This window comes from Geotrypetes seraphini, chromosome 7 (assembly GCF_902459505.1).
Source record: "Geotrypetes seraphini chromosome 7, aGeoSer1.1, whole genome shotgun sequence".
Classification (NCBI taxonomy): Eukaryota; Metazoa; Chordata; class Amphibia; order Gymnophiona; family Dermophiidae; genus Geotrypetes; species Geotrypetes seraphini.
In genome coordinates this window covers 61,504,356-61,529,009 of record NC_047090.1, presented here as the reverse complement: position 1 = coordinate 61,529,009, position 24,654 = coordinate 61,504,356, and the positions used below count along the sequence as shown (strand labels likewise).

Here is a 24,654-nt window from a genome sequence, read left to right as displayed (position 1 = left end):
TCTGTTTCCTACATGCAAGACTACATTTCTCTATATTAAACTTCATTTGCCATCTTGTCGCCCACTCTCCTAGTTTGTTCAGGTCCCTTTGTAAATCTTCTCAGTCCTCTTTAGTCCTAACTCCACTAAATAGTTTGGTGTTGTCTGTGAATTTTATTACTTCACAGAGAACTAGGAGATTCATAATAATAAAAAAAAAAGTCTAAAAAGTGTCCTAAATGGCTACTTGGACGATCAAAAAGCCTGATCGTCCAAGTACCCATAATCAAAGCTGGTTTTAGACATATCTAAAACCAGCTTAGGCCTTTCCCCTGCCACTAAACGCACAGAGAGAAAAGAGGCATGTTTAGAGGAGGGGAAAGGGTGGGCGGTAGGCGGGAGGTGGGCTGACCTACACCTAGGCATGCAGCAGGTATAACCAAAACCTTAGGCAGGTTGCCTAGTCAGCACTTATACGTTTTGACTTAGACGAAGTCAAAACAGGTCTAAGGGCCGAAAAAGGGGCCGCTGAGCTGATCGTGCCCCACGGCACCGACCCCCCCCCCCCCGATTACGTTTGGGGCAAGAGGGAGCTTGCCCCGCAGCACCCCCCGATTATGATCAGGCCAGGAGGGACACCAAGCCCTCCTGGCCTCTCGCCCTCACCCCCCTACACGATCGGGCAGGAGGAAGCCCAACCCATCCTGCCCAGGCAGACCCCTCACCCCTACTACAATCCCAGGCCCTCCTGCCCTCAACACAACCCCGTCCTCACTCATGTGTCTGGGCGGGGCCTGAGGCACATGGGCCCTCTGGTTTCTGCTTTCATCTTCTTTTCACTCTCTTCCTTCCAGCGTCTGCCCTCTCTGTCTCTTCAATCCAGCATCTGCCCCTTCCATTTACTGTCTGCCCTCTCCCCCTTCCATAAAGTATCTGTCTTCTCTCTATGCCCCCTTTCCTTTCCATCCAGCCTATTCCCCTCTCTCCTTTTTATATGATTCATTCCAGGTTCACTGCTCTCTTCATTTTTATCTCTCCTACACCAGATCTACCATATTTGTCCCTCTCTATTTCTCTGCTGACCCCCTTCCCATCATCAACCTCTCTACTTTCTCATTCCTTTCTCTCCCCTTCCTCTCCTCTAATCTCCCTGCCAGCTGTTTCCTTCCTTTTTTCCTTCTCCCTTCTCTCCTCCCCCTGTCCAGCAATAACTCTCTTCCCTTCCCTTTCTCTCCTCCTCCCTCCCTCCAGGTCCAGTAGCTGCCCCTTTTTTCCCTTGTCCAGCAGTTTCCCAGACTCCTTTCCCTCCTCCCCTCCCAGCAGCATCTCTCCTTCTCCCTCCCTCCAGGTCCAGTAGCAGCTGCCCCTTTTTCCCTTGTCCAGCAGCTTCCCAGACTCCTTTCCTTCCTCCCCTCCCAGCAGCATCTCTCCTTCTCCCTCCCTCCAGATCCAGTAGCAGCTGCCCCTTTTTTCCATTGTCCAGCAGCTTCCCAGCCTCTAACAGTGGCTTTCTCCCCTCCCAGCAGCTCTCTGTATTTGCCAGCACAGCAGTTCACTAAGGCAGCCTTGGGTCCTTTGATGGGTTGCTCCACCTCTGAGGAAAGAGGAAGTTGCATCATCAGAGGTGGTCGCGACTCAGCAAAAGCCCCAAGGCTGCCTTCATGAATCGCTGCACTGACAAATACCAGCAATTGCTGGGAGGGGAGAAAGCCACTGTTAGAGGCTCCCCATGATCTCGCCGGCCCTACGCAGACCAGCAGGAAATTGCAGCTCGATCTCGTCGGCCTTGCATGGACCGGCAGGAATTTTCTGCGGACCAGCACCAGTTCATGGACCGGCGGTTGAAGAACAGTGCCCTACACGGTCTATGTCTCACTGTGATTTTTTGCGCCACTCTGCTTGTTTCAAGCCATTTTCAGGTTTTATGCTCAAAGACATGTACATTGTTTTGCTCATATTTTTTACCTACATCATCCGGACCCCTGAGGAAGGCAGTCTCGCCAAAACATGGACCATGTAGGTTCCATCAAGACAATCATACGTGTATTACTAATTTAGACTTTTATTTGTATTTTTATTGTGAAGAACGAATAAAAATCATCTTTCAGGACATCCACATCCACAGTCTGTTGTTTTTTTATCTATAGTAACATAGTAACAAAGTAGATGATGGCAGATAAAGACCCAAATGGTCAATCCAGTCTGCCCAACCTGATTCAATCTAAAAATATATTTTTTTTCTTCTTAGCTATTTCTGGGCAAGAATCCAAAGCTCTACCCGGTACTGTGCTTGGGTTCCAACTACTGAAGTCTCAGTCAAAGCTCACTCCAGTCCATCTACACCCTCCTAGCCATTGAAGACCTCCCCAGCCCATTCTTAACCAAAAGGCCAGCTTGCAAGGCTACTCAGTACTGGCCTTAGTCCTTCAATATTTACTATTATTTTCTGATTCTAGATCCTCTGTGTTTATCCCACGCTTTTTTGAACTCTGTCACCATTTTCCTCTCCACCACCTCTCTCGGGAGCGCATTCCAGGCATCCACCACCCTCTCTGTAAAGTAGAATTTCCTTATATTGCCCTTGAGTCTACTATCTCTTAACCTCAAATTATATCCTCTGGTTTTACTATTTTCTTTTTTCTGGAAAAGATTTTGTTCTATGTTAATACCTTTCAAATATTTGAACGTCTGAATCATATCTCCCCTGTACCTTTTTTCCTCTAGGGCAGGGGTGTCAAACTCAATCACATTAAGGGGTCGAAATCCAAAATACAGGCTAAGTCGCAGGCCAGACCCCACACAATCTCCTGAACCTGAACCAGAAGCCTTCTCTCTGATGTTGCAATGTCAGAGGGAATGTTTCTGGATGAGGTGTCAGACGCGCGAGGAGCCGCTGCACCCGACTCCATGCACACTACAGCTGTGAGGAGGAGGGAGCCAGCCACAAGGTAAAACTGAGGGTATCAGACTGTGGGCCGCATAAAACGACCAGGCGGACCGGATTTGGCTCGCGGGCCTTGAGTTTGACACCTGTGCTCTAGGATATACATATTCAGAGCTTCCAGTTTCTCCTCATACATCTTTTGGCGCAAACCTCCTATCATTTTCATCACCCTCCTCTGGACCGCTTCAAGTCTTCTTATGTCCTTTGCCAGATACGGTCTCCAAAACTGAACACAATACTCCAAGTGGGGCCTCACCAATGACCTGTACAGTGGCATCAATACCTTCTTTCTTCTACTGGCTACGCCTCTCTTTATACAGCCCAGCTTCTTTCTGGCATCAGCCACCACCTTGTCACACTGTTTTTTTGCCTTTATATCTTCGGACACTATCACCCCAAGGTCCCTCTCCCCATCCGTGCATATCAGCCTCTCACCTCCCAGTATATATGGTTTCTTACGATTATTAATCCCAAAATGCATTACTCTGCATTACTTTGCATTGAATTTTAGTTGCCAGATATTAGACCATTCCTCTAACTTTTTCAGATCCTTTTTCATGTTTTCCACTCCCTCCTCAGTGTCCACTCTGTTACAAATCTTGGTATCATCCACAAAAAAGGCAAACTTTTCCTTTTAACCCTTCAGCAATGTCACTCACAAACATATTAAACAGGATCGGCCCCAGTACCGAACCCACTACTCACCTTTCCTTCCTCCGAGCGACTTCCATTAACCACTACCCTCTGGCGTCTGTCTGACAGCCAGTTTCTAATCCAGTTCACCACTTTGGGTCCTAACTTCAGCCCTTCAAATTTGTTAAAGAGTCTCCTATGAGGAACCGTATCAAAGGCTTTGCTGAAATCTAAGTAAATTACATCTAGCATATGTCCTCGATCCAGTTCTCTGGTCACCAGTGTTCCCGCTAAGGTGCGTTGGCCTGCGCGCGCGCACAAAATATTACATCGCAGCGCAAAGTTTCTCTTCACAGCGCACACACGCGTCGCAAAGGTAAGGGGAGGTAAGGTAAGGGGACGCATTGGGGGGATTGCACTTCCCCACAATTGCCATGCTTCGGTTCCTCTTCTTCCTTCCTTCCTCCCCCCCCCCCCCCGCGGGACCCTGCGGCACCATCAACTCTTACTCCCTCTAATGTCGGCCCTGCAGCTCCAGACTTCCTCGCACCTTCTCCCCTCCCCCTTTGGATCGCTATTATTTTAAATGTTATAGCCGCGGAGCTGTATCCATCAGTGGAGATGTCTAACCTCGGCCTGCCCCGGAACTCTTACTGCAACAGTGACTTCCTGTTCCTGCCTAGACGGGCGGCTGCTGCAGTAAGAGTTCCGGGGCAGGCCGAGGTTAGACATCTCCACTGATGGATACAGCTCCGCGGCTATAACATTTAAAATAATAGCGATCCAAAGGGGGAGGGGAGAAGGTGCGAGGAAGTCTGGAGCTGCAGGGCCGACATTAGAGGGAGTAAGAGTTGATGGTGCCGCAGGGTCCCGCGGGGGGGGGGGGGAGGAAGGAAGGAAGAAGAGGAACCGAAGCATGGCAATTGTGGGGAAGTGCAGAGCTGCAGGGAAGAGTGTTGCGGTACCCAGCTGGAGGGAGAAGGAAGATGAGGGAGGGAATTAAAGGAGATGCCAGGGCTTGGAGCATAGGAGGAAGGTATGCCAGTCTAAGGGAAAAGGAAGGGGGAGATGTGAGAGCATGGAGGGGGAACGAAAGATGGAAGAAAAGGAAAGGAGAGAGATGCCAGAGAATCAGGGAAGGGGAGATACCAGACTATGAGGAGAGGTGTGGGAGAGGGAAGGCGAGGAGAGAGATGCCAGACCAATGGGGTGAAAGGAGAGATGGAAGGGGGAGGCATACAGTTTCTGGAAGGGGCATAGAAGGAGAGAAGATGCCATATAGGGGAAGAGAGACGGCAGACAGTGAATGGAAGGAAGAGAGTTACAAGAAGATGAGGAAAGGAGAAACCACAGAAGACAAAGGTAGAAAAAAATTTCTATTTATTTATTGCTTTAGGAGACATGTGTCACTGTTTCTGTGAAGCATTGTATGCAGAGTCCAGCTTCTTGCTGGTTCAATTTAACCTTTGTCTATGTATTTTTATTTTATCCCCCCTTTTACAAAACTGTGAAGCGTTTTTAGCACCAGCCTTGGTGGTAGCAGCTCTGATGCTCAGAATTTTATGAGCATCAGAGCTGTTACCTCCGTAGCTAAAATCCACACTACAGTTTTGTAAAAGAGGGAGGGGTTAGTTTGTGATTACATATTCCTTACTAGGCGAAGGTGTTTTCTGTGTTCTGTGTGTTCGAAAGACATGGTTTTCTGTTAGGATTGACGGTGTAGGATTGATCTGTGCTGGTCTGGCTTGTTTAGTTTTACAATGGGTGTATTGATGTACTGCTCACTGCAATATGTAAGATGCTGCCTTTTCCTAGGTACTCATGTGTGACGTGTGGTTTGTTACTAAAAATCATGTTTTTCTTACAGATGGGGGGGGGGTGCCAAAAAATGATGGGCCCCGGATGTTACATATGCTAGGTACGCCACTGTATGTAAAGATACCAGAAAGCTGGCGTAGCAAAAACTTCTAAGTTTTGAGTATTTAACCCTCCCACAATCTCACGGGCACTCGTTTCAAGTTTATTGAGATTTTGATTTAAACGCAATATCAAATATTTTCAATGCGTATAACAAAAATAAATTTGGGGAAATAAATAAAACCATTTGAACCAGTGTTCCCGCTAAGCTGTGCTGGCGTGCGCTGGCGCACAAAATATTACATCGCAGCGCACACGTTTCTCGTCACAGCGCACGATCGGAAGAGGCGTACGGCAGATGGCAGGGCGGCGAGAGGAGAATCGGGCGAGTTGGCTCATAACTTGCTGGCGCCCGATATTTTTGGCTCACGGTGAAAAAAGTTTGCTCACAACACCCGCCCGCTTAGAGGGAACACTGCTGGTCACCCAATCAAAAAATTCAATCAGGTTCGTTTGGCATGATTTACCTTTAGTAAAGCCATGTTGCCTCGGATCCTGTAACCCATTAGATTCTAGGAAGTTCACTATCCTTTATTTCAGCAACACTTCCATTATTTTTCCAACAACTGAAGTGAGGCTTACCAGCCTGTAGTTTCCTGCTACATTTCTGTGACCACTTTTGTGAATAGGGACCACATTCGCTCTTCTCTAGTCCCCAGGAACCACTCCCATCTCCAGAGATTTGTTGAATAAGTCTTTAATAGGACTCGCCAGAACCTCTCTGAGCTCCCTCAATATCCTGGGATGGATCCCATCCGGTCCCATCGCTTTGTTCAGTTTTTCAAGTTGTTCATAAACACTTTCCTCCGTGAACGGCGCAGAATCTACTCAATTTTCATGTGTTACTTTGCCAGACAATCTCAGTCCTTCACCAGATTTTTCTTCCATGAACACAGAACAGAAATAATTGTTTAGCACGTTTGCTTTTTCCTTATCACTCTCCACATATCAGTTCCCAGCATCTTTTAGTTTAGTAATTCCATTTTTCATCTTCCTCCTTTCACTAATATGTCTTTTGCCATTTGCTCATCTGCCTGCGCTTTCACCAGATGTATCTTTCTCTTTGCTTCTTTAAGTTTCACCTGGTAGTCCTTTCTGTATTCCTCTTCTTGGTTTTTTAAAAATATTTCAGAAACATATAGGAGAGAGAGAAACCATACACTCTCAAGGGAAATTGAGATATAAAGAAATAATATACTGTAAAAAGGAAATACAGAGATCTGTTGGTACTAATTACTTATAGCCTAGTTAATGGATATCAACAGTTATGTCTGGGGTCCTTGAGGCCGCCTTGCCTTCCAAAAAATATTGCAATTGATTTGGTTCATAAAAGACATATCTATTTGCCTGATAAGTAATACAGCATTTACAAGAAAAGCAAAGTTGAAAGGTAGCTCCTAAACTTAACACTGATTGACGATATGTCAAAAAATTTTTACGCCTAGACTGCGTCCATTTTGAAAGATCAGGAAAAATTGCTATTTTTGTCCATATCCAGCTGTTTATACCCGGACTTTCGGTCCTAGTACCTAGACATGGCACAACATTGAATGTCCAGAATAAAACTGGCTGTGATTGCCACTGGCTGAATATTGGGTCTTGTATATTTAAAAGATTCTAGCCTGCAATGCAAACTGTACTGACAGGTTTTTTTTTTTTCTTCATTTGGTAACAGATATCTACAAAAAGGACTTGCTGGCGACTTTACATCTTTTGGTTGCTATGGTGAAGCACTTTCACCCTGATATGGATATCCCTCCTAATGTGTGCGTGGAGGTATTGATAGTTGAGGTAATTATGATTTCCACGGCTTCTAGTCATTTCTGAAATATGAGAATTTAGCTGTCCTGTGCCCTGCTGCCTGACCTCTGAGGGTGAAGGAAGGGCTAATCTGTTCAGCTCATTAGGAAGCGAAGGTAACCACAACATCGTCTTCTGGGTTCTGTACTTTCAGCAATGTGGAGGATGACAGAAAACAGTCGATAAACAGTCTTTAGCAGGGCTGCCCAAGTCTGGTCCTCGAGATCTACTGGCAGGCCAGGTTTTCAGGATATCCACAATGAACATGTATGAGAGAGATTTGTATACCAAGAGCCAGTGCAAGGAAATCTCTATCATGCATATTCATTGTGAATATCCTGAAAACCTGGCCTGCCAGTAGATCTCGAGGACCAGACTTGGGCAGCCCTAGTCTATAGTAAACATGATTAGATCATTTTGACTGATACATTTCACAAAGATCTATGTTACCTATCGGCACTGCATTCAATTAAATTATATGCTGGAAACATTAGGCTCTTTTTAGATCTGAATTGATAATTATGCTCCCATTTGACCTTTTGCATTAAGCAGGATGTCAAATGAAAAATAAACATAATGAGAAGTGGTACATTAAATAAATAATGCAGCGTTTGATTTTATATTATTTTTACATTGGCATGACATTTCTATTCATTTTACTATTGAATAATTGTGCAGATGCCTTCATATTTAACCATATAAAATCCTGAACCTTGAAAATAAATTGCTGAAAAGCTATGACTGAAAAAAAAAACCCAACCCTTGAGAGGCGTTGTAAACACATACTTCACACAAGCTGAGCTAAAATTCAGTATTATACTGACAGATCTGCTAAGCGGCCCTGCTTCTGAAGGCTGGCCTTTTCCTGATGTCCAGATTTATTTTATAATTCTTCACTTTATCCACTTGAAATCGAACAGTTCACATATGAAAAGGCATCAGCTGGGGTCAGATGACTTGAAAAGATTTTCTGAATATTGTCCGGGGCCCACATAATTCCTGACAGCCAGCATTGGTCAGATTAACCCTGGATATTCAGAGAAAATGACTGGACAAGGGCCGGCACTGAATCCAGGGCTAATTGAACTAGCCACAGTAACGGCCTCTTTTACAAAGCCGCGCTAGCGGCTGCCCTGCGCTAACAGCCCCAAAGCCCATAGAGATTTAAAAGGCTTCGGGGCTGTTGCCGCGCGGCAGCCGCTAGCGTAGCTTTCTAAAAGAGGCAGTAAGTGTTTAAAAATAAGCTGACTGCTACTGACTGAATATTGGTCGGAATTTGTCTAAAGAAATATCAAGACAAAAAAATTGTGGGAAAAATAACCTTTGGGGCCTAACTACAGAAATTGTAACAAATTGCAAGGATTCAGAATAATATAATGTATATCAAAATACTGACTGTATAAATGCTTTTGAATATCAACCCTTTCATTTTACTTTGAGCTCTTTTTACTAAGCTGTTTTAGCACACGCTAAATATTAATGCATACTAAAACGTTAACGTGTCCATTATATTCTATGTACGCTAAAATGGCCAGTGCGCCTTAGTAAAAGGACCCCTTTATTTTATTCCCAAACAACATTTAATATACATCCGCATTCCCGTATTAATCTAATAGGTGTATTATAAAGACCTGGAAGCTATTATGTCACTTTTACCTATCAATTGGAAGCCTTCCAAATTTAAGGGCTCCTTTTACAAAGGTGCGCTAGCGGTTTTAGCGCATGCGCTAGCCGATTCCACCTCCTTTTAAGCAGGCGGTATTTTTTCAGCTAGCGCACGCTAACCTGGTGCGTGCTCTAAAAATGCTAGCCCACCTTTGTAAAAGGATCCCTAAGTTTCAATAAATGAAATACAGTTCCACATAGGTGACTTATAAATAAACTGAGCACCCATTGTATAAGCCCTAACGTGACTAACTGGGTTAGAAACTAATGGAGCGGGAGTCAAGAAAAGAGTGTTGGTGAATGGAATTCACTCTAAGAATAAGGGAATTCCCAGTGGTATACCATTGGGATCAGTGGCATAGTAAGGGTGGGGGGGCGGAGGGGCAGTCCACCCCAGGTGCCAGCACCTCTCCTCCTCTCTGCCCCCTCCCCCCTGCTGCGTGTGCCCCCTCCTCAGACCTTTTTAACTGTGGCACGAGCAGCGACGACCTTGCTGCTTGCACTGGCTTCACCATTTTCCCTGATGTCACTTCCAGGAGGAAGTGACATCAGAGAGAGCTCTGAAGCCAACACAGGCAGCAACTTCGTCGCTGCTCGCGTCTAAGTTAAAAAGGTACAGGGAAGAGGTGTGCGGGGTGGGGAAGAGGGAACTCTACCGCCCTGGGCGCCGGTCACCCTCGCTACGCCATTGATTGGGATCAGTCCATATTTGGTTCTTTTTAACATTTTTGTAAGTGATATTGCAGAAGGGCTGTTGGATAAGGTTTGCCTCTTTGTGGATGACATCCAATTTTGCAATAGGGTACACATCCTAGGTGTGGAAAACATGAAGAGGGATATAGTGAAACCTAAAGAATGGTCTAGAATCTGGCAGCTAAGATTTAATGTTCAAAAAAATGCAGGGTCATTCATTTAGGCATGAAAATCCAAGGGAGCAGTTGTAGTATGTATATGAAGAGAGGAGCTTCTGTGAATGAAAGAAAAGGACATGGAGGTGATCATCTGTGATGATTTTAACGTGGCTAAATGGTAGAAGTGATGGCAAAAGTTATAAGGATGCTTGGATGAATAGGGAGAGGAATAATAACCAATAGGGAAAAAGGAAGTGATAGTGCTTCTGTAGAAGTCCTTGGACAGACCCCATTTAGAATACTCTAACAATTCTTGAGACTCCACTTTCAAGAACTTATAAACAGGATGGAGTCAGTCCACAGAGCAGCTACCAAAATGGCCAACTGAAGACGGATCTAAATATGTATACTTTGGAAAAAAGGCGGGAGAGGGGAGATATGATATGTTTAAATATCTCAGTGGTATAAATACACAAAAGGTGAATCTTTCAATTGAAAAGAAGTTCTAGAATAGGGGGCATAGAATGAAGGTGAAAAGGGATAGACTCAGGAGTTATTTAAGGAAATATTTCCTAACACGGTAGGGGAGTAGAGGAGTGGCCTTATCACCCTGCGGTTGTGGGTTCAATCCCCACACCACTCCTTGTGACCCTGGGCAAATCACTTGACACTCCATTGCCCCAGGCACCACAGTTAGATTGTGAGACAGATAGGGAGAAATACCTAAAGTACCTGAATGTAAACCACTTTAAATAGAAGTGATATATAAGAAATGTAAATATTACTATTTTAAATAGGGAAGGTTATTGAAAGAATCTATGTTTTTGTGTTTTTATTGATTTTTATTGATTAGTCATTGGGTGGGAGGGTGGGGGAAAATGATTGTTCATGTATATTTATAAATGAATGTGCTTTTATTGACTTATTATATGGATACATATTTGTTTTTGCACTCTTGATGTTTGGAAAATCAATAAAGAATTTCAAAAAAAAAAAAAGTAAATAAATGGCCTCCCAGTGGAGGTGGTGGAGATGACAACTGTATCTGAATTTAAGAAAGCATGGGACAAGCACAAAAGATCTCTAATGGAGAGGAAGGGTGTGTAGAATTCAGCAATTGGTTTGATGGGAAGACTTGATAAGTCATAGGGTTTTTTTCTGCCATCATTGTCTATAGCTTCTGACCACTTCTGACAAGGGTGGGATGTCAACTAGTTACCTGCAATGAAAGGGTTTTCTCTGTCGTCAAACCAGAGCCATCCAGTTATTTATGATGTAAACTACGCTTGCAGGACCTTTTGTTTTCTTGGATATGTGACACAAAATACATTTTCCCAATTTTATAGCCTACCAAAAAAGGAATAAAGACAGAAAAAGTATTTGAATTCATCACAGAGGGCAGGTAAGAAAATATATCTATAATATCTATTTATACATCTATCTATCTATCTACACACACAAAAGGCATGCTTGTCTTTTTTAATGTTTGGCAATAAACAAATAGTTACAATTTTTCTTTATAAAATACTATACTCTATAGGCCTGATCATATAACATAAGCCTATTTATTAAGGCAATATATACAAGATTTGTAGTTTCTGCTGCTTACATGTATGCAGCCCAAAGTGATGCTGCTCTGTTTTCAGCAGGAAGACAGGTTTGAGAACTACTGTGTTTCCCTGAATATAAGTCACTGTCTTATATTAATTTGGGGCCCATAAAAGGCACTAGGTCTTATTTTCAGATAGGTCTTATTTTTTGTCATTACAATGATCATCTCTTCCTTCCTCTCTTCCACCTCCAATTCTTCCTATTTCCTTTCTCTCCCCCACATGTGCAGCATCTTTCCTCCCCTCTCACCCATCCCCTTGTGCAGTATCTCCCTACCTCCCATCCCCCTGTGCTGCAGAACCCTTGCAGCTTCTATCCCCCCTTCCTCCCATCCCCTGTGTAGCATCTTTCGATCCCCCCCACTGCCCGCCACCGCACACCCCCACCCCATCCCTGTGCATGCACGGATGCAACGCGGTGATATCACACGCATGAGGGGTGGGGGTGGGGAGGGGAGTAGAGGTCTGCCCCGACCCCTTCCTATACCACTGTGTGGCAAGCACTTGAGTCAGACATAGGGCTGGTATAAATATTTATGCCTAGATTCCATAGATACATTTGTAACTAATACAATTCTATCATTTACAATTACAGTTTTTTTTCATAGTTCGGAAAACACCACGAAATTCATGAGGTTTTCATAATAAGGAGAACTAGGCAGACCCTAGAATGCACAAATATAACAAGAAAATGATCTTCAGTGCATCAACCCCAAATATTTGTTAAATACAAAAAGCTGTCCTAGATTGATCTGGTTAACTATGCAGGTGCTAGCACTGAATATTGTCGGCACTCCCATTACTGCTGGCTCTTCCCGAACTCTGCCCTGTGTACTTATTTATTCGATTTTTTTAGCCTGTCCTGCCAAAGGAGTTCAGAATAGGTTACAAATCAGGTACTCTAGCGTTTTTCCCTATCTGTCCTGGTGGGCTTCAAAATCTAATGTACCTGGGGCAGTGGAGGATTAAGTGACTTGCCCCAGGGTCACAAGGAGCAGCGCAGGGTTTGAACCCCAGAACTTTGGGGTGCTGAGGCTGTAGCTTGAACCACTATGCCACGCTCTCCTTCCACTGCACCGGACCTGCTCACTTTTGACATGGCCGTTTTGTGCCAATATTCTAGGACACTGACTGGTTAAGTGCCGCGGAATATCATTGAGTAGGCAGTCACAGGCAATTTAAGCAGGCAGGAACCTGCTTAAATCACTTTGAATATTGGGTGGTCCAATAACACTGAAAAATTGTCTCTGCCATTTCTAAAAAAATAAGAGTGCTACATGACTAACATGATTTTACTGACATCTACTTGCCAGTCAATGTCTGTTATCTTGTTCTTCTAAAACATTAGAAGGCAGCCAGCAGGCAATAAAAGTAGCTTGAATGGATATAAGGTAGCTTAACTAAAGTGTATACTCTATCTTTGGCTTGACACTCTTTCTGTTGGCCTGCGTGTCACTATAATACTTTAATCTTCATTTTTCTAACCTAGAAGCTGAAGAATGGACTATAGAAAAGGCTGCAAAAGAGCTCATTGTTGGGCTAAATAAAAAAGCTCTCCACTGAGCTACAGACAAAGAAGATCTTTACCGTACCCTGTCATAAACGGAATGCTGTGTTCTTCTCTGATGCAGTTATAAAAATAAAGCACTACAATAAGTGTTACAAGCAAATTCATGTGTTATTTTAACTGAATTCGTTTGAAACTTGAACTCTGCCATTTTATCTCACCACAAAGAATTTCTCTAACTCAATAGCTCTCAAATTGTGTGCCATGACATAGTGGTGTACCATGAGAGATTCTAGAATTTTACTTTATTTTTAAAAATTCCCTTCATAAGTATGAATGTGTGTCATGTACGCAAGAGTCTGTCAATATTATGAGCGTCTGAGGGCATAAGGATACAACCGCACAGACAAGCATCATTCTTTGATGTGATTGGTCCTTGAAAACTAATGGCAAGTAATTTTATTTTTATTTTTTTATGCAGTAGTTAACCTAACTTGAGCAACAAAGCATGGATTTTCAGCTCTGACAGAAAAAAAAGAGAGCGACTGCAGATGGTAGATGATGAAATGCATGTTTGCTTGTCAACTATTGAGCTGTGTTTTGAGTTAATTTGAGCTCAAAAACAAGCACATCCATTGCATTGATTAGCAATTCTATTCTATCTACTTTAGTTTCACCATTGTTACAATTACCCATAGCTTAAAGAACTTTAAATAAATGGGGGTGCATTCTGGAGGAATGGCAGCTTGAATTTGAGCTCTGGCAAAACAATGCTAAAAAATTGAGAATGCGCTTTCTAATTTCTATATAAATCAGCCTGTGAATCACTCAACAGTGTGCTAAGCACATAATACCTTCTGAGATTGCAGATGTCTGCGACTAAGAGTGGTAAGAGATTGAAAATTAATCCTTCCTCGCCTTCGAAGCAGCCAGGCCCTAAACCTGATGACGCTCAGACGACTACTATTTTAGATGAGGTTCGTGTTATGAAGGATATGATCTCCGAGACTAATATCAACATTGAGGATATCAAATAAGATATATCTACAATGAAAACTGATATCCTCCATTTCCGCACTAGAGTGGAATCGTTAGAGATCAAACAATGCGCCACGGAGGAAAATGTCAAAGATCTGCAGCACCATTTTAAACGCGTGGTGCAATTGGAAAAAGATCTTGACGAGGCTGACAACAGGGCTCGTAAGAGGAACATTCGGCTACTTGGGCTACTAGAAGGTAGGGAAGGACAGCACTTAATTACCTTCTTGCATGATACTATTCCTACTCTCCTGAATATCACCTTTTCTCAGCCACTCGAGATAGAATCGGCTAATCGTGTCAATACGCAGCAGTCACCTCATGACAACTACCCGAGACCGATTATTATGAGCCTTCTTCACTTTAATTAGACCATCGAGATCATGCAAAAAGCCAAGCTGAAGGCTCCCTTGAAGTTTGAGGGCTGTAATTTGATGTTCGTTCCAGATCTGAGCAAGGCCTCAGTGCGTTTGAGGAAGCAGCTATTGGAGTACAGAACTCGACTTAAGGACTTGAACGCTTGTTTTGGGATGTTCTACCCAGCGCGATTGCGGGTTACCATTCAGAATCGCAGCAAAGATTTTACTGACCCTAACCTTTTGGGTGATTTTCTGGAATCTATCTCACCCAGCTCTATTGATGCTACCTGAATTTTATCTGATTATTTTTTTTCTCTAATGATACATGTTATATTGATGAGTAAGCTAATTGCTTTCACTATACATCTCTGCTACTCACTTCTTCTCAGTTTTTTGATACTGATTATTGCCTTTCACTGATATAATTGCATGCTTGTTATAGTTTTTCAATCTTGCACTTTATTTCTGCTTGTTGATTAATTTCGTGGATAAAACTGGCTGGTATATTCTATTACAAGGACCTGATTCCTGTCTTTATCTTATTGCATATTTCTGCCATTTACCCATATTGATGAGAAATACGGTTTTACTAATTGCTATTTCTTTCCCCTTATATATTATTTTGCCGTGTCCTCAGCTTCTCTCCTTTCGTTTCTGTTTTTATGTTTGTGCATCCACCAACTGTTCTGATGGGGTTCTTCTCACCACTCTATATTCTGTTGGGGTTCTTCTCACCACTCTATGAGCCTTACACCTTTCTATATATATTTTTTCAGGAAAATGCAATTGTTTCTGTTAACTGTTAAACAACTCTTTGATACTTATATACTGCAGCGTGTTCACTATAACCGCATTTCAAATTAGCTGTGTTTTGCTGGTGTTCATTTATTCTTGTTGTTTCTCTTCCTCACTAACTGTTGGTCTTCTCTTTATGCACAATGTTCTTTTTTTGTTGTATAAAGAGTTCTTGTTATATGGAAGTGTATATGTTTTACCATTTTACAGTACAGTGCATGTCTTTATTGCTGTTATGCCTTTAAATTATATTTCACTTAATGTGAAAGGTTTGAACAACCCTTAAAGCAGGCTAAAATTATTCAATACCTTAACCATTTTCAACTTGATATAGCACTACTGCAAGAAACACATCTTAATGTGGCTGAGGCTTCCAAATGTACTTTTCATGGGCTTTACCTCCCTTTTCTAACCAGCTAAAGATAGAAAAAAATGGTGTTATCACTCTCATTAGGAGAAACCCAGACCTGACTGTACTTGATCAATCCAAAGTGACACTGAGGGTAGATGGGTGAGAACTGCTATTTGCAACAACCAAACTAAACTGACTGTATTTAACATTTATGCTCCAAACGATTGCCCTGAATTTTTTCACAACCTGGCTAATTCAATAGCTCTTGAAGGCATCATGTCTATTATCCTTGGGGATGATTTCAATCTTGCTTTGGACCCAGACTTGGATTGAAAATCGTCAGCTGCTCATAAACCTATCAAAGCTTGGTTGGCACTATAAGATATAATTCAACAACTGAACCTCTGTGACCTCTGGAGGATTCTACACCAAAAAAACATATAAATATACTTTTTTCTCAGCCGCACATTCTTCCTTCTCAAGAAAGATTTCTTCCTAATTTCATCACCATTGCTGCCCTGGATATCATCTACAGACATACATCCCATAACTTTGTCTGATCATGCCCTGATCAGCATGAAGATTAAAAACATTGATTTACCACCTATGAGACCCTGTTGGAGATTTGACTCTACATTGCTGGAAGATCCTGAGTTTATAGATTATATCACTGTTCACATTGTCACAAACCTGGCACTGAAGTTAGGTTTGTGCCAGGAAAAAGACAAAAACCCCTAAACTGTAGGAGAGCTGATCAATGTGGCAGCCCTTCCAGCAGCAGACAGCAAGACTCTAGCCCTTATGAGAGTGCCCTTATGATTGTGCCCTTATGATTGTGGGGCCAGTATTGGCAGCTTTAATTGTGGATTCAGCAATTCCCCCTCTCCACCAGTTAATTGAAGCTGGTTGGAGAGGCCTGATTGAAGCTAGGCAACTACAGTGTGCTTTATTGAAGGCAATGAACTTTTATGATTGACTGCTACAAAGACTGTGCTAGTCTATGTGCTCCTGTTTTTGCAGTTGTTCTTTTCGTTTGTGAACAAGCTGATTAAGGACTGTAATACTTACCTGAGGAAAGGCTGAGTGCAGTCTCATGTAGGACTAAGTCCTGTTTGCATTTGTTTCTTTTGTTTTGCCTTTACCTTTGAAGCATTAGCCACCTGGCTGAAGGAAGCTGGGTTAGGCATTAAAGACTTATTATTTTGAGGAGAACCAGGCTGCTCTGAACTTTATTTTGGCTCCTCATATTAGCACCAGCAGGGCCTTCAACTCGTGAAGGCACGCCAGGGACTGTGTTTTGCACACCTCCCGGTAGCCATTCTGACTACTCGGTACAGGGGGTGCGACAACGTACAAGAGTTTTTTAATTTCAATGCTGTGGATCAAACCAATTGGACAACGCTGTGGGACTCATTCAAGGCTTTCCTTAGAGGCATAATCATCTCTTACAAATCTCAATGTAACAAACTTGCGAAACATGAAATTTCGGAGCTGGAATCTCGGATCCAATCACTTGAAGCTGCCTACTGTTCTAATCAGTCTGACGCTACTACTTTGGAACACCTGAGAAATGCCAGACTCCAATATAACACTCTACTAGCCAATTAAGCTGGTAAAAATTTATTTATGAAAGAGGAGACCTATTATGCTGAACATGATAATACTGATCACCTATTGGCCAATTATTTGAAAGCACAATCTGAGCGTACCTACATAACATCCATAACATCTAAAGATGACCAAACGATAATTGACAGATCTGCTATTCTGGATAGATTTCATGAATATTATGCTGAATTATATACCTCACAAACTACTAACTTGAACAATATTGATTAATTCCTTTGCAAACTTGATGGACCGAAGATTGATGCTACTAATAATGATGACTTTTGCTCAACTATCACGATATCTGAAACAGCTGATGCTTTATCTGATATGGCTAAACACAAAACACCTGGCCCAGATGGGTTTCCAGTGGAGTTCTTGAGGGGGTCCAGAGAAGAGCGACGAAAATGGTAAGAGGTATGGAAAACCTTTCATATGCCGACAGGCTAGAACAGCTGGGGCTGTTCTCCCTGGAAAAGAGGAGACTTAGAGGAGACATGATACAAACTTTCAAGATCCTGAAAGGCATAGATAAGGTAGACAGGGACAGATTCTTCAGACTGTGGGGAACAACAAGTACAAGGGGGCACTCGGAGAAACTGAAAGGGGATAGGTTTAGAACCAATGCCAGGAAGTTCTTCTTCACCCAGAGAGTGGTGGACACATGGAACGCACTCCCGGAGGTAGTGGTGGGGCAGAAGACACTACAGGGATTCAAAGAAGGTTTGGATAAATTCTTGAAGGAAAAGGGGATTGAGGGATACAGATAGAAGTAAGGATAGGTTTTTTTAGGGCAGGGAACACTTGACAGGTCATGGACCTGATGGGCCGCCGCGGGTGCGGACCGCTGGGTGCGATGGACCTCTGGTCTGATCCCGGTGGAGGCAACTTCTTATGTTCTTATGTTCTATTTATCCTTCCATTCACTTCTGCTTCCTAAACTGGTGGAACTCTATTCCTATTTGATTCAATCGCAGGCGGTTTATGGCACTTTCACTGAGGCTGTGATAGTGGTCCTACCTAAACCTAGCAAAGATAAACAACAAGTACAAAGCTATAAGCCATTATCCATGATAAATATGGACGCCAAATTATATGCGAAAATTCTCGCTATGAGGTTACAAAAATTACTACACAAATTAATATCTAATGAACAGACTGGGTTCATGCATGGTCGCTTATCACATGACAATACGAGACTCTTCTTCAATAGTCTTCATCATGTGGATGCTTCAGATACACCGCAAATTGCAATTGGATTGGACGCCGAAAAGGCGTTTGACAGGATTGAGTGGACTTTCCTCTTTCAAGCCCTGCGTTACTTTGGATTCTCTCAATCTGCTATTAATATGATCAAAGTTTTATATACCTCTCCATCCACCAAAATCCTCATTAATAACCAACTATCAGCGCCTTTTCATCCCAGTCGAGGTACCCAACAAGGGTGTCCATTGTCATCTTTACTTATCAACTTTGCATTAGAACCTCTGCTCCTGACCATCAGAAATAATACTAACATCCTTGGAATTATAGTTGACTCTCTCACCGTCAAGTACTCTGCCTATGCGGATGATATCCTTCTCTACACTACTCCTGCTTCATTGCCACATATACACGACTATGCTACTGTCTCTAGATACAAACTTAATCAATCAAAATCTGAAATAATGCCTCTCAACCATCCTGAGGTTAAATATGAAGTTGAACGTTTCCATTTCATCTGGTCGGATACTACCCTGAAATATCTGGGCATTTTCTTCGCTCCGACGATCACATAAACTTTATTGTTGAATGCATCCAAACTAACATCTATGGTTAAAGATCTCATATCTCGTTGGTCCCCATTACACCTCTCCTGGTGGGGACGGCTGAGCACAATAAAGATGATGTAGCTCCAAAAATTAATTATTTCTTAAACATGATCCCAATCTTATTTCCGAACTCCTTCTACTCAAACATTGAAAAACAACTCACTGCCTTCTTGTGGTGTTCTAAACCCCCCCGCATTTCATTAAATAAATTGAAGGATAATAAAGACTGTGGTGGAATAAATTTTCCTGACTTCCGTAATTATCACTCAGCTTATATCATGCAACAAACCTCATATTGGTTTGCTCTTGTATCCTCTAACTACTTGCCAATGTGGCTCTTATGGGAATCCAAGTGTTTTATAGGTCAACCTCTTCACCTACTGCCAATTCAACATTTAAGCAAATTTATAAATCCCTTTATTCATAGTGCAAAACAAACCGTTGACACGGTTAAAAAATTTCTCTATCACTCTTGGTCTCATACTATGTTTGCTCCTCTTTGGAACAATCCTAATTTTTGAATAAATAATGAACTCTTATGTTGGAAAGAATGGCAAACCTTTGGCATATGGACGGTGCAAGACCTCAGGGATGACTCCTCTTGGTTGTCCTTTGAACAACTTAGTCAACAACATCCTCGCTCCAATACTCAACACTTCAAATGGATGCAGCTTGTCCATTGTTTATCTACTTTTATGCGCAAGACACAGCTGTCTGCAGCATAACCTAGCATACTGACTTTGATATCCAAGCTTATGGTACCACTGGATGTGCATCAAAATGGTACAAATGGAACAGTTTCATCAACCTACACGCAAGGAACATACAAGAGAATTTGATCTTCAAATTCCGCAATCCTCCTTCTCATGGACGCAAGCATGGCTTTCTTTGTTGCGCACCTGTAGCTCATCCTCTTTGAAACAATCAGTGAACTGTACTTTGTTCTACATAGAGCGGTTTGGACTCCACATAAAATAACTCACTTTAAGACAACTGAGTCTGGAAACTGCTGGTCCTGTTCTAAAGAAAAGGGCACCTTTATTCATCAACTATTCCACTGCAAAATGGTATGTCCTTTTTGGCAATCAGTATGGAAATTTCTACAGAATTTGTTTGGTATTACTGAATCACTCACTCCTGCGGTTGTTATACTATGTAGCAACAGCCTCATGCAGTCATTGTTGCCTGGAGAGAGAGAGAAGGGAGCAGGCGAGGCGCTAAGGAAGCGGAGAGCGGAGAGGCGAGGCGCCGGAGAAGAAGAAGGGAACAACGGGGTAGTGGTGAGAGTAGCTCTGCCCACCCCTGTCAGTTTGTTAATGGCCCCCACGATATATGGTGGTAGGGGTTAAGTGAAAGGCGTACTGACGAACGCTGGTCCCAGATTCAGTTCTCTCACTGAAGTTTCACCAGGAAGTAGAATAATAGGCACAGCCAGAGGTGATTGCATAAAGAATATATTATAGAAATAGGCTTACAGAAAAGCAATATTTATAAGCATTACAATTAAGCCTTACAATTAAGCAGAGAGCAAAGCAGTTTCCCTGCTTTACATAGTCTAGAAACAAAGAGAGACATAGAAGCTTGCAGTTCTAGGAAGAGCCAGAGAGAGAGAAAAGGGGGATGGTCTAAGCTTCGTGTTCCATAGATAAAGGGAAGGATAGACAGAGAGAGGGAGAGCCAAGACAGAACCAGAGTGCCAAGCCAAGAGCCAAGAGATAGCTAGATAGAAAGAGAGATAGATTGATAGAGCAGAGAGCAGGCTTTTATACCTTGGAATCTTATTCTGAATAAAGAAATTATTGTATCTCCCAGTATCTTTCTGTTTAGAATTTGTAAACTGTTTGAAACAATGGTTAATTTAATTGCTAAGGAGGGTGTGATACTTGCAAGCATGGTGATGGGATTAGCCTCTGGCTTCTTTGTCCCATTCAAGCAGGCCATTGTTCTAAGCACCCTCTTAATCAGACATTAACACCTTTTAGCTAGTCATGATTCAATCAGGGCTACTTAAAACATATCAGGGATACTTAAAACAGTTTCCCTGTCCTCAGGGTCTATCTGCATTCCCATGCCAGAGTCAGATTGATATAATTTTCCCATAGGCCTCGCTGACATAAGTAATGCCAACTAAAAATGCTGAATGGTAGCGATAGCTAGGCTGACAACCCTACCATGTCAGCAGCTAGCGACCGGCTCCTCCGTAAAAGGAGGCAAGCCAACAGTCGCAGCTACACTGCACGAGGCAGGAGAAGGGAGCAGGCGAGGTACTAAGGAAGCGGAGAGGCACCGAAGGAGAAGGGAACAACGGGGTAACGGCGAGAGTAGCTCCGCCCACCCCCCACCACGTCAGCAGCTAGCCTTTGCTAGATATTACTTCACCCCCTTACTAAATGGTATTGTATTAGGTCTTTTTGGGTTGTTTCACTCTTAGTCACACTTTGTCATTTCTAGATGCCTATATTATTGTATTGTGGAGACATGCTTTTACACTTGTCGCTGTACCTTTCTGTTTGTTGTATTTGCACTTCCATATTGTTTTTTCTCTTTTGATACTATGATGTTGTACACTGCTCCTTTTTGTACATTCTTATAAAACAATAAAACTTATTGAACTTAAAAAGAACTTTGAATAAATAACTCTCAAATTTAATTTTTGTTGATTTTGCAATTTTATAATTTCAATTATAATGTGATTTGAAAAACATTTGCTTCGTTTAGTGTGCCAAAGTCAAAAAAATTTGGGAGACACTGCTCTAACTCATCATATTTGTTTCTTTCAGAGAGAACTTAGACCATCCATCATCAAGTAAGTAATCTACAATCTCTAGACTTGAGAGTAATTCTATTACATGGCATTCAATGAAAAGATTTCCACCATAAGGAGCTCTTTCCCCTCAGCAGTCTCTTACAATTCTCTTCCTCCCAATGACTCAAACCCTATCCCAGCGGATAGATCCTGGACGACATTTGAACCCATATCTGAACCCCAGATCTCTAAACTCTTCCTCAGACTGAAATCCTGCAAATGCATCTTAGATCCTTTCCCATCCCACCTTTATGAAAACATTCCTGCACAGGCCATCTCCTCCCTTACGAGACTCATTAACTCTGCTCTACTATCAGGCTTGTTCTCCACAAAAATGGGCCACATTGCCTTGTCACCTATTCTGAAAAAAACCGATCTCGACCCCTCCCTACCATCAAACTACCATCCCATAGCAAATATCCCTCTACTTACCAAACTTCTAGAAACCATAGTTGCTACCCAGCTCTCCTCCTATCTCGAGAGATTCTCCATTCTTCACCCCTACCAACATGGCTTCAGACCCTGCTTTAGCACTGAATCCCTCCTAGTTTCCCTAATTTCAAAGGTACAACAACTACACTCACGTAACAAATTCGCTGTCCTATTACAATTCGATCTTTCCGCTGCTTTTGATGTCGTCCACCACGACATACTACTTTACCAACTTTCCGAGATTGGAATCGACTCCACCGTCCTAATGTGGTTCTCAAACTTCTTACGCTCCCGTTCCTACACCGTCAACACAAATGGCACCATGTCCACTCCTTGGACTCCATCTTGCGGTGTCCCTCAAGGATCACCCCTTTCCCCTATTCTCTTTAACATCTACATGTCCTCCCTGAAACTCTTTCAACTATCCCCCCTGGAAACAATCTACACTTATGCAGATGACATCCTTGTCCTCCTTGAGACTGACCAGAACCTCACCAACCTCCACGAAAACATTACAGCTTGCATAATGAGACTCCGTGCCTGGTCCCTCTCGGTACAGATGAAACTAAACGAATCTAAAACAAAACTACTCTGGAGGGGGGTCACGTGATGCACTCATCCTGATCAGACGTGTTTGAGTACCTCTCCCGAACTCTGGGCTGATTTTTAGCCATATCCCGCTATATATCTGCATTTCCAGCCTGTTTTCTTTGGCTACCGGTTAGGGCAGGGTCTTGGCTGCTCGTCTGTATCAATTCTGGCAGGGGCGCTTCGTTATGCCGGCCAGAGTCCAGAGGTCTACTAAAGTTGTAAGAGGCCCTGCTACACCAGCTAAGATGGCGGATAATACTTCATCTGACCGCATGCAGCTCACCCCTACCATCATGCTGCAGGCGGATGCAATCGAGGAGCTGAAAAAACACCTTACAACCTTCTTGGACGACAAGCTAACGCGCCTGCAATCCACGGTTGACGGTTTAAAAGATTCGGTGGAGCGGCAGACCACTCGCCTGCAACACGTGGAGGACAGGGACTCGGAGCAGGATGATCGCACGGTGGCTCTGGAGGCGGGAGTCCGTGCCCTGGAGGAGAAGTGCCGCAAACTGGAGGATCGGGCTGAAGATATTGAGAACAGGAGCCGTAGAAATAACATACGGCTTATCGGACTTCCAGAATCGATATCAGGTGCGAGTTTGCATGACCTGGTCTCCACGTGGCTGCCTAGGGAGCTGGAGATGGATAATGGAGATTCGCCCCTCCTGGTTGAGCGAGTGCATCGGATCGGAGCCTACAGGGAGGGAGAACGGAAGCCGAGGCCGGTCATTGCCCGTATTCTTAATTTCGCTGACAAGACTAAGCTTATGCTTCAATATAAAGCGAAAGGTACAGTCTCGTATGAAGGCCAGCGGCTTCTCCTGTTCCAGGATTACTCCCCTCGGGTCTCTGAGCAGCGCCGTGCTATGGCTCCGTATTGCACGCAGCTCCACACGAAACAGCTGCGTTTTGCCTTGCAATACCCGGCAAAACTGAGGGTCCACCATGCCAACAAATCGCACTATTTTAACACCCCGGCGGAGATTAGAGCCTTTCTAGAGAGCTTGCCAGACTGAGTATCCAGCACTTGCCTGTACTTTACCTTTCCAGTCTGCACGGCATCGGAGACTCGATCCAGCTCTGTGCCTTGTGAGGATGATACCCTGCTGCAACATTGCTGCTCTGGACTTTTTGTGATGCTCACCTTTTTGATTTGGCTTTTTTCCTCTCTTTCCCTCTCTGCTATATTGTTTGGGGACCTTTGGGATCCGGGGAGGACCTGTTGTCTCTAGTTGGGAGTGTGAGCTGGTGAATCTTGGGCTCTAGACCGAGTGGAAATGGTCTCGGGGTCCTGTCCTTTATTTTTCCTATTACTTTTACTATCCTGCTCATGTGATTCTTCTTGCTAGGAGGGGGCTAGAGGCTATGTGCCCCTTTTGTGAGCCTGCTTCTGCTCGTTGCTGCCGTCATGGCTTCGGTTCTCAGCCGGGCAGTGCGTGGGGCGCGTGCTGTTGAGTCCCCTTCGCTTTTCGCTTTTCTGATTTCCTCCTTATCTGGGTTTTTGCTTGCTGTATCTAGCGTCTTCTCACTTTTCTATCCTGACCCTTGGGGTGGGTAGGAGGGGGGTTCTGGGTCTGGGGTGGATTGTCTGGGTAGGCTGGGGTAGCCGTTCGCTGGCTCCAGTGGGTCTCTGGGAGATGGTACTGTGAATTACCTGTGTTTTGTTCCAATCTTACTGTGTATTTCTTTCATGCTTTCACTGGGTTGCCCCCTGATGGGATGCTGTTTTTGGGACTGCTGGGCTTTTCATCGGGGCATGAGGGGATTTCTTTTCACGTATGTCTTGGAGGTAGGGGCTTTCGGGTTTGTTGGGAGTACTGCATTGGTGGGTAGGAGTTTGTGGGCAGGGGTCTGGTAGCTCTATAGAGTGGGTATAGACTGGGGTGTTATGGGGTGGGGTATGGAGTCCAGGTTTGGTTAGCGGGATATCCTTTTCTGCCAGATATCGGCTGA

General features: G+C 43.4%; 1 protein-coding gene across 1 annotated transcript in view; it reads left to right on the top strand.

The window, feature by feature from the left end:
* PARVG (parvin gamma) overlaps positions 1 to 24,654 on the top strand; it is a 186,249-nt gene that overhangs the window by 46,556 nt on the left and 115,039 nt on the right. The window contains exons 6-8 of the mRNA XM_033952579.1: positions 7,149 to 7,264; positions 11,136 to 11,191; positions 21,650 to 21,675. Coding sequence (XP_033808470.1) covers positions 7,149 to 7,264; positions 11,136 to 11,191; positions 21,650 to 21,675 — 198 coding nt within the window. The remainder of the gene's footprint in view (positions 1 to 7,148; positions 7,265 to 11,135; positions 11,192 to 21,649; positions 21,676 to 24,654) is intronic.